General features: G+C 35.1%; 1 protein-coding gene across 2 annotated transcripts; it reads left to right on the top strand.

Moving 5' to 3' along the window:
- The first annotated feature begins 2,031 nt into the window (after positions 1–2,031).
- LOC114516750 (vacuolar protein sorting-associated protein 4B-like) lies at positions 2,032–9,956 on the top strand. Of its 2 annotated transcripts, none has more exons than XM_028536311.1 (14): positions 2,032–2,087; positions 2,237–2,348; positions 5,295–5,430; positions 5,989–6,068; positions 6,164–6,283; positions 6,676–6,713; positions 6,861–6,979; positions 7,246–7,394; positions 7,907–7,988; positions 8,330–8,461; positions 8,571–8,658; positions 8,862–8,928; positions 9,186–9,259; positions 9,449–9,956. In XM_028536311.1, the coding sequence occupies exons 1-14, from the start codon at positions 2,067–2,069 to the stop codon at positions 9,548–9,550; spliced, it is 1,320 nt and encodes a 439-aa protein (XP_028392112.1). In that variant the 5' UTR covers positions 2,032–2,066; the 3' UTR covers positions 9,551–9,956. The 2 variants fall into 2 exon arrangements, with proteins under 2 accessions (XP_028392112.1, XP_028392111.1); XM_028536310.1 differs by lacking the exons at positions 2,032–2,087; positions 2,237–2,348 and adding exons at positions 3,868–3,973; positions 4,122–4,233 and having other exon boundaries at positions 9,449–9,953.
- The last annotated feature ends 205 nt before the right edge of the window (positions 9,957–10,161 follow it).

The raw sequence follows: 10,161 nt of genomic DNA, 5'->3' as shown, positions 1-10,161 counted from the left end.
TGGAACTAGCCTGGCCTTACTAGGGCGGCTTTATTGAAAGTGTATGTATGTATTTAATTTATTTTAATACGCGAACCTTATCAGCTGTTATAGCTGGTTTTCGTTAGGGGCGACTATTTAGCTATTTACAGGTAAAAAAAAGAATCCAAAAAGGAAACAAAACAACTAATTAGCACACAAACAAAACGACTATCAGGGGGGCCTCTGCCCTTCAATGCCATTTCCCAGCTTTTTCTAAACTTTTTCTAAACCCATTTCCTGATGTTTGAAATTAAGAAATATCTTCTGCCCGTTTCCTGTTAAGAAATATCAAAAAATGTCCAAATCCATGCAATAAGTACAAACAGACGTTCACGTTCTCACAAATCATCGAAGATGTTTTCATAAAATGATTTAATCACCGAAGTCTTTTCCTGAAGTGATCTCTCTATTACTTTAATGTTTTTAACATCTAGAATAATGAAAATATTCAGTCCAACGATTTGAAATTACTTGTTAATTTCCTGGGTTATTTTTTTTATTCAAATTAAAGTGGTAATATGCCTTAAAGCATCTTTCAAAAGGCTGAACTTTGCCTTTACGATTCGTTTCTCAAACGAAACGCCACTAATAAGGCAAAAATTAGATGCTAGCTAAGAATTTTTTTACCTGAATCGTATCTATACTCTGTTGACTAGAAATTAGTCTTCAGGGGCGGTCGAGAGTATCTACAAACATTGTTAAATGAACATTGTTAGTAGGGGAGGGGGTGTGAGTATCGAATTTGCCGACAAAATGGGCGTGATCAATGGGCGTGGTTTTTCTAAATTGACTACATTATTATACGTGAATTAAAATTTTTGAAATTCGACATCTCTACTTTACGTGTATATTGATGAATTCAAAATTTAATGTTGGGTTTAAACTAGTTAAAATGTCAAAAAACTAAACGGTAACGTAAGGTCCTGCGAGGGTTAAAAATCGTTGATTTGCCGACAACTAGTTTTCAGGAGGGGTGTCACACCCCCACACATTCCCACGCACCCCCCCTAGCGACGGCCCTGTCTATCAGTCACTTGTTTGATTGTCATAAGGACATATAATAGATGCACCCAGCACCTATTCATTAAATAAAATTGATGAAATGCTTTAAATTAAGTAGATCCCTTACTTCCAAAATTTAAGCAATTCAGGATAGATGCAACGTGTGCACCAATACAGATACGACGGGGCGAAATCAGCACTCTAACTCTTTCAGCAAACCTAAGAACTTTTATGTTCTGGTACAGCTTGCAAAAATTATACGCATGCGAAAACACAATTCAAACTGAATTAAAATATAGTCTGAGAATTTTGTTGAGTAAGCTTTACTTCTCTTTGAGTAAATCTTGCAAGAAAGGGAACTGGGTTTGATTTTTCAATTTTAAGAAAAACGATAATAATGGTTTGCATGTATTCATAAACAGTATTATTAAACACAGCGTAAAACCCAAAATTATAAATTTTTAGTTTAGTTCTCGCTCGTTGTATATTTCTAAGAGAAAAAAAATCTAGGATCGATTAGGAAGATTTTATGTCTTATTTTTTTATCATAGAATAAATCGTATAAAATTTTAGGCAGGCTTTGTCTCCCAGTGCCCTGCGTCATTATCCTATGTTGTCGTTTTAGTTTGATTTTGTGACAACTTTTTAGAGTTTCAATCGTTCTAAGGGTTTTCATCGTTCGCAGCAAGGGTTGCAAACATTGTAACCAAGTGAATGACTCGACAAATTCATTTTTGGTACAAATAACTGCGAAACTAATAGCAAAAGATACGACAATCCTTATCAAAGTTTATTATTAATCTTATTGTTCGAAGGTTTAGAAATATAGTCAAATTACTCAAATATCAAATGTACAAAAGTCAAAAGAATGGAAAAGAAAGAATAGAACAATAATAGTTCAATAATAGGGGATTATAACAAATGACGTCATACTGCAGGCGCAAGTAAACTCCAACAATGGCAACAAACTGCGGATGAATCGAATTTTATGATAAAAATGTTGCAATATTTCTGTTTTCTTCATCAAAAACGTCGGTGATATCATGTCTGCGGGAACATTTCAGGTAGGCAGAACAATTATGACATTGTGACTTGTGAATACTTGCGAATTTAGCAGGGAATTGTACCCTAACGAATGTCATACTGGGTGTTTAGTGATGTTTAATTTGGTCTTTTTGGGTTGCCATTGTGTCAATTTTCACCGCTGTTGTAGAAAGCAATCGAGATCCTCACTAAAGTGACAGAGGAGGATAAAGCTGGTAATTTTGAGGAAGCCTTAAAGCTGTATGAACATGGTGTCGAGTATTTTTTACATGCAATCAAATGTAAGTTGCTGCATATTTTCTCAGTAAACAAAATTATTACAATTATGATAGTTTACATCCTTCGAAATTGCTGATGTTCTGCCGGTAATGGTCAAATGCTTGTCCTATGTAAAGTTTCTAGCATGTTTGGCGCTCATATACAAACAATAAACAATATAACCATGCTTTGGTTATGATGTCAAATTTTTTGAAATGGATAACCACGCTGTTTTAATGGTCAAATGCTTGTCCAATGTTAAGTTTCCAGCATGTTTGGCGCTAATATACAAACATTAAACAATATAACCATGCTTTGGTTATTATGTCAAATTTTTTGAAATGGATAACCACGCTGTTTTAATGGTCAAATGCTTGTCCTATGTAAAGTTTCCAGCATGTTTGGCGCTCATATACAAACATTAAACAATGTAACCATACTTTGGTTATGATGTCAAATATTTTGACATGGATAACCACGCTGTTTTAATGGTCAAATGCTTGTCCTATGTAAAGTTTCCAGCATGTTTGGCGCTAATATACAAACATTAAACAATATAACCATGCTTTGGTTATGATGTCAAATTTTTTGAAATGGATAACCACGCTGTTTTAATGGTCAAATGCTTGTCCTATGTAAAGTTTCCAGCATGTTTGGCGCTTATATACAAACATTAAACAATATAACCATGCTTTGGTTATGATGTCAAATATTTTAACCTGGATAACCACGCTGTTTTAATGTTCAAATGCTTGTCCTATGTAAAGTTTCCAGCATGTTTGGCGCTAATATACAAACATTAAACAATATAACCATGCTTTGGTTATGATGTCAAATTTTTTGAAATGGATAACCACGCTGTTTTAATGGTCAAATGCTTGTCCTATGTAAAGTTTCCAGCATGTTTGGCGCTTATATACAAACATTAAACAATATAACCATGCTTTGGTTATGATGTCAAATATTTTGAAATGCATGGATAACCACGCTGTTTTAATGGTCAAATGCTTGCCCTATGTATAGTTTCCAGCATTTTGGCGCTTGTATTGCTTGTAAATTTGAGCGAACTAAAAAATATTCGAAATTAAAGACTAATTACGGAAAAATTATTGGTTGGGCTAAAGCCCAGCGAGCCACCCTGCTCCGCGGTCCCTGAAAAATCCTTGTCTCCCTGTGCCTTACGTCATTATCCTATGTTGTCGTTTTAGTTTGATTTTGTGACAGCTTTTTCAGAGTTTCAATCGTTCGAAGGGTTGTAAACATTGTAACTACCCAACCATCCCACACACGTTAAATAAATGACTCGACAAATTCAATATTTTTGGTACAAATAACTGCGAAACTAATAGCAAAAGATCTAACAATCCTTATTAAAGTTTATTATTAATAAGATTCGAAGGTTTAGAAATATAGCCCAATATGAAATGTACAAAAGTCAAAATAAAAAAATTAAAAAAATAATACAAACAATAAAAAGATTATAACAAATGACGTCATTGTTTTTGTCAGACACTGACTCAGCATACTGCAGGCGCAGGTAAACTTCAACAACTTCATCCGCCATCGAATTTTATGACAAAAATGTTGTAATATTTCTGTTTTCTTCATCAAAAACGTCGGTGATATCATGTCTGGGGGAACATTTCAGGTAGGCAGAACGATTATGACATTAAACTTGTGAATACTTGTGAATTTAGCCAGGAATTGTACCCGAACCAATGTTATACTGGGTGTTTGGTGATGTTTAATTTGGTCTTTTTGGGTTGCATTTGTGTCAATTTTCACCGCTGTTGTAGAAAGCAATCGAGATCGTCACTAAAGCGACAGAGGAGGATAAAGCTGGTAATTTTGAGGAAGCCTTAAAGCTGTATGAACATGGTGTCGAGTATTTTTTACATGCAATCAAATGTAAGTTGCTGCATATTTTCTCAGGAAGCAAAATTATAACAAAATTTATGATAGTTTACATCTTTGAAATTGCTGATGTTCTGCCGGTAAACATTCTGTTAGATTGAGCTGTAGCTTAGGCTGTAATGTGTGCTAACCCATAGCATTTCATACAGTGGTTTTGACTGTACGATCTGTACTGTCTCGAAAATTTTACTATTAAGTGGCAAGGCTTGGCACTGTTCTGGTAGTAAAATCTGATCTCTTCCCCCCTGGGATGAAAATGCACAGAAGATAACAAAATGAAAGAAAAGTTCTTGTTAAAACTATCCAGACAGATTTGAAACTTGTATTGTAAAACTTTGGCTAATATTATGTTTGATTGTGAAAGAGTAGGTATCATTAGTGAAACAGTGACCACTGACCGGTAGGGATCTTCCGCTAAGACAGTGCAATGGACGATCTGGATTAAACCAAATTTAAAACTTGGAAAATTCATTAGTACAGCTGCAAAGAGCATTCCAAACTTAGTAAAAAAAAGTATTTTGTTTGCAAAGTATTGTAGTGTGAAAAATATAGCTGTGCAAAGTTGGCAAATTTTGTATGAAGTAGTATAACAGGTAAAAAAAAATTACCACTCTTGGAAAAGTGTTAAAGCTTTTTCCAAACTTGCTAACTCACATGGTAATATTTCTTATATTTTTCAAAATTTTCTTTTAATAACTGGCTTATATTGAAAAAGGTGTGCCCCAATTTTCATTCCTGAAAAATTGGGCTTTTCATAAAAGTTCAGCCTTTGGCAATGAAAAATAACAACAATGCATTAATTTTTCTTGCGACTTGCACTTCAATTCTTTTGAGAGATGTAAATTTGGCACCTACTGAACTTTTGTCTTTATTACAATCTATGGCGTTTCTTACACTTAAATTTTGAAGACTCTTCACTACTTTACATCTCTCAAAATTACATCACTAATTTACATCTCTCTTAATTGCATTGCAAGTTGCAAGAAAAATTGCACCGTGTAACATGGCCTTTAGGTGTGGTAAAATGTTGCTTGACGTTCGTTTTCTGTTTTCAGATGAAGCTCAGGGGGACAAATCAAAGGAAAGCATAAGGGCCAAATGTATGCAATACTTAGAAAGAGCTGAGAAATTAAAAACTTATGTGAAAAAAGGAAAGAAAAAACCAATGGCATCCAGCTCGGGTGGTAAAACGTGAGTCATGAATTAGAATGGTACAAATGTGGAATTTTAAAATGATCTTAAGTTGACTGTCATTGACAGAGTGTTTTTGTGAACCTCTGACACCATAGAACTATAGCTTGGTGTTAATGGAAGCCACTAACAGCAAACTGTAAATTGTAGTTACCAATCAAACAATCATTTAAACACATAATGCCTAGAAAAACAAGGATGTGTAAAAATGCATATATGTGTACTTATCCAGACAATAAATATTATAATATATACAGCTGAATAGAATTATAGAGTTAGGTATAATATAGCTGCAGTAAAGTGTCATTTGGTGCAGGATTCTGACAATAGAAAATAGTACTATCAAGAAATTAGCCATTAAAGTCATAAGACAAACTTTACATTATCACTGAAGCATGAAGTAATTATCTAGCTGGAATTGGATTATCTAGCTGGATTTGTTGTTTATCAGATGGTTTGTGTAAAGCCCTGAACTTAAACCGCAACCAATTAAACCTGTCCATATCCTTTTGCTTCAGCTATCCTTTTGCAAAAATATTTTTTGTTTTGCATTATCAGAAATAATGATAGTAAAGATTCGGACAAGGAATCGGATGAAGAGGATGATCAATCAAAGAAATTGAAAAGCCAATTGCACAGTTGAGTCTCAACATCATATATCTGTCAGTCCAGGTTTGCAGAATAATTGTCAAGCTGTCAGTTGATGGTAACAAGTTGAGATCTTTGTTTTCAGGTGCTATTGTTATGGAAAGGCCAAATGTGAAATGGGATGATGTTGCTGGCTTAGAATATGCAAAGGAATCACTAAAAGAAGCAGTTATATTACCTATTAAATTTCCACATCTCTTCACAGGTAAATTTCTTTGCTGTGTATGCTTCAATCTTAAACCCTATTTTTGTCTCTCCCTTTTCATGCAACTCATTTGACACTTTACTTAGGCAATTCACTTCACTATATGTATCAGCATATAAGGCTTATGATTCATTGGCGCTCATAAATTAAAGGTTTTCGCCAGGGATTTTAACCTATTAGTTTGCAATGCACTTTCTCTAGATTTGGCCTGCTACTGGCTTATGTGGTATTTTACTCTGTATATTGCCAGATGATTTTACTTGTCAATAGTAGAGTATTGCCAGTTATTATAAAAATTGTCCCTGAGATTGCGTTATGCATAGAATTCAGTTTCCAAATACCTGGGTTATTAATGTTCACAGTGTTTTACAGTAAATCTTTATTTCTTGCAGGCAAGAGGACACCTTGGCGGGGGATATTGTTATATGGGGTATGTTGACAAAGTGTCATGTACTGCTATTACTGTTTACATAAAATACTATGCAGCAACCCCCTTTCTCAAGCTCTGAGGGGGTTGGACCCCTTCCTACGTTCTTAAAAAATGATTACTTCTTATGAACACTTGTTTATTTATCAGCCCCCAGGGACAGGAAAATCATATTTAGCAAAAGCTGTGGCAACAGAAGCAAATAATTCTACATTTCTGTCCGTTGCATCCTCGGATTTAGTTTCAAAATGGCTTGGAGAAAGCGAAAGGTAATTCATGTGTAATTTATCCCGGTATTTACACGGACTATTATTAATACCGATCGAAATGACGACTGCATTATCATTTAAAACCCACCAAATGCCATGAATTTACAACCGATTACAGTATTATTAATTTGCAGAAATATGTATAGCTCGATGTCACTTCGTACAGTATATACATAAAATTTCATAGGATTATATTAATTTAAATCCTATTTTAGTCGATTATAAAAAGTCGATCATTTACCCGATGCTAAACCAATCGATTTTAGACTCGTCAAGCAACTATTTACGTTGGCAAGAGATCAAAAACCAGCAATCATATTCATCGATGAAGTTGACTCGCTCTGTGCGTCGCGAAGCGAAAACGAAAGCGAATCAGCGCGGAGAATCAAAACAGAATTTCTGGTCCAAATGCAGGGTAGCTATATACAAACTTAAGGCTGCTTTCCAGTTACGCGTTTTTTACACGCACGTAAAATCCTAAATCCTTATGTATATCTTTGAAAAAACTAAGTAAATAAATCGAAAGAACTTAAAGTTAAATGAAAAAAATTTAGAAGTTTTTCAAATTTTCCGTGCGTGTACGTTCGTATAAAAAACGTGTAACTGGAAAGCAGCCCTTTTATATTTACTCAACCCCTCCCCTCCACGGGTTTTTTATTTTCGTACAATAAGGGGAAACCATTGTGGGAACTAACCTAGGTCTGACTACAAGAATGAGGCAGGAGACTTAAATGTAGTCACTAGTCATCTACAAAATCTTTGTTTCTTGCGATTATATGTAGTTTTACTTTCATGTTTTAAAATAGTTTTTTGAATGCTGAGAAAATTCAGGGTGGGGGGCACGGGTCAATAAGAGACCTCATAAAGTTAGTTACGAGAAAGCGTGAATGCCACGTGGTTAAATGAATTTTCTGCTCAATTCTCAAGGTGTCGGCGTGGATAACGACAAAGTTTTAGTATTGGGAGCGACGAATTTACCTTGGATATTGGACTCGGCTATTCGTCGAAGGTTGGTCCAAAAAAATCACTATACTGTAGATATTTTAGTCGACGTTACGACGAACTCTTGATGACGTTATGATGAGCTGCTGAAATATTTGCTATCTGGGATAATGAAAACTCTTTATTCAACCAATTCCTACTAACTTCGAACCGTTCACAGTTTTTGCTAAAACAACAGACAACATATTACGCCACAGTATCAAAATCTAATTCCATTGTTGTTTGTTTTTAATAGCGTAATGTATCCTTATTTGTCACAAAAATAACGGGAAAATACAGTAGAAGTACTTTGAGGTTTTTCGTTAGTAAAAGTAGATTAATTCTCTTTGTTGTTGTTATTTTTAAAAGATTTGAGAAAAGGATATACATTCCCCTGCCGGAGGTCTCGGCAAGAGTAAAAATGTTTGAACTCCATATTGGTAAAAGTGGTCATCAGTTGAGCGCAAACGATTTCAAGGAGTTGGCGAAACGAACTGAGGGGTGAGAAAAATGCTTATTGAAACTGGGTTGGATAAATATTGATAATACAGAATTATACCTTTTAACTGAAATTTCACCATGCTTTAAAAGAAAACGTTTCTTTTACCAGATACTCTGGTGCAGATATTGGTATTGTCTGCCGCGATGCTCTCATGCAACCAGTAAGGAAGGTACAGCAGGCAACCCATTTTAAAAGGGTGAGTACACTTACCAGGAGAAATCGATTACTAAGTATCTAATGTCTATATTAAAATTCCTTACTGAACAATTTCGTACTCTTCAGAAATAGAGTGCAGTTGAACAGAGTGGGGGTTTACTACAAAAAGCAAGAGCATGTCGTGCAGATTTTCTTTTAAATTTTCGTCACAGCAAAAGTGATCTTGATTATTCATTTTTGTAGGCCCGAGGTCCCGCTATTGGTGATCCAAACACTATCGTAGACGACTTACTCACACCGTGTTCCCCAGGTAAGAAAAACAGTCGTTGAATTATCGTTATTAAATATTTGAGAACACCCATACCCCTGTCATTCCACATTAGCCTCTATCCCCTCCCTTCTCTATCTTCACCTGTTGTATGTACCCACCTATCTTTGTCTCACATGCCCTTCCCCCCCAAACCTATCCCCCTTCGCCTACCAGCTCCCCCCCCATTTCGTTTCAGCTCCCCCCCCCCATTTCGTTTCTAATTAGTAACTGGCTAACTGCTTTTTTCTACGTTTCAGGTGATATGGGTGCAACACCTATGAGCTGGATGGATGTCCCTGGTGACAAACTTTTAGAACCCGTTGTCGATATGGTAAGATCAGTTTGTTTTTAAAGTGCTATTCATTTCAGAACCTTGTGAAAAAGTTAAGCCAAATATATTTTACCTTAGTAGGTACCTGTACGTGTAGTATTCCGCAATGATCCGCGTCGTGATTTGTGTCAGAACTGTGCGAAAAATAATTTTTGAATTTAAAGACATATTTCGCTTAAATCTATGTAGGGTGATATGTGTCGTTCTCTGGCGACGACCAGACCGACAGTTAACCAAGACGACCTCAAGAAATATGAAAAGTTCACGGAGGATTTTGGTCAGGAAGGATAGTGTAAGTACATACGTGACTCACCTTAAATGGAATAACAATATTTTCTCTTCGAACGAGAAAGCGAAGCAGTTACCTTTTGCACGAACTTATAATTTTGAACTTGTAGAAAATAATTGCGAATTTTCAACCTGTAAATGTATAAAGCATGCGCGTGACACAAATATAAAAAAATAAGATCATTCCGAAATGGGAAATTTCTCATGAACATGTTTTCCAATAATCACACAACCAGCATAACTTAACAAGTACTGATCTGAAACAAAAAACTGGATTTTGTTTCTGTGCACGTTAGAACAACTTGAAGTATCTCATTGGTTGGAACCGCTGATCTAATAAAACGCTGAATATATCAATGAAACCTATTCATAACGAACCCAATTAAATTGTCTTTATGAATAAATTATGTCTTTTATGGAATTTCATTTTGCGTAAGATTTCATTTGCGTAAGTCTTTCCTTAATAAAAGTTTTTTTCTGCGAAAAGGCTGTAAATTGAAAAACTGAAAAAAATTCTCGCGTTCAAAAGTACTTGGAAATTGAAAAAAAGCACAAGTAAAAAAATATTAAAAACTTGTGTCTTTTAAAAAGACAGACAATTGAAAAAAGTCAGA

The sequence above is a fragment of the Dendronephthya gigantea genome, unplaced genomic scaffold (genome assembly GCF_004324835.1).
Source record: "Dendronephthya gigantea isolate DGI-Jeju-01 unplaced genomic scaffold, DenGig_1.0 000006F, whole genome shotgun sequence".
Taxonomy (NCBI): Eukaryota; Metazoa; Cnidaria; class Anthozoa; order Malacalcyonacea; family Nephtheidae; genus Dendronephthya; species Dendronephthya gigantea.
The sequence above is the reverse complement of the archived record's forward strand: the minus strand, read 5'-3'. Positions and strand labels throughout refer to the sequence as shown.

Coding starts and splice junctions, on each gene's coding strand:
- LOC114516750 (XM_028536311.1), top strand. CDS start 2,067: ATGTCTGCGGGAACATTTCAG. Junction 6,714..6,860: donor GGGGGATATTGTTATATGGG/GTATGTTGACAA, acceptor TTTATTTATCAG/CCCCCAGGGACAGGAAAATC. Junction 9,260..9,448: donor TAGAACCCGTTGTCGATATG/GTAAGATCAGTT, acceptor AAATCTATGTAG/GGTGATATGTGTCGTTCTCT.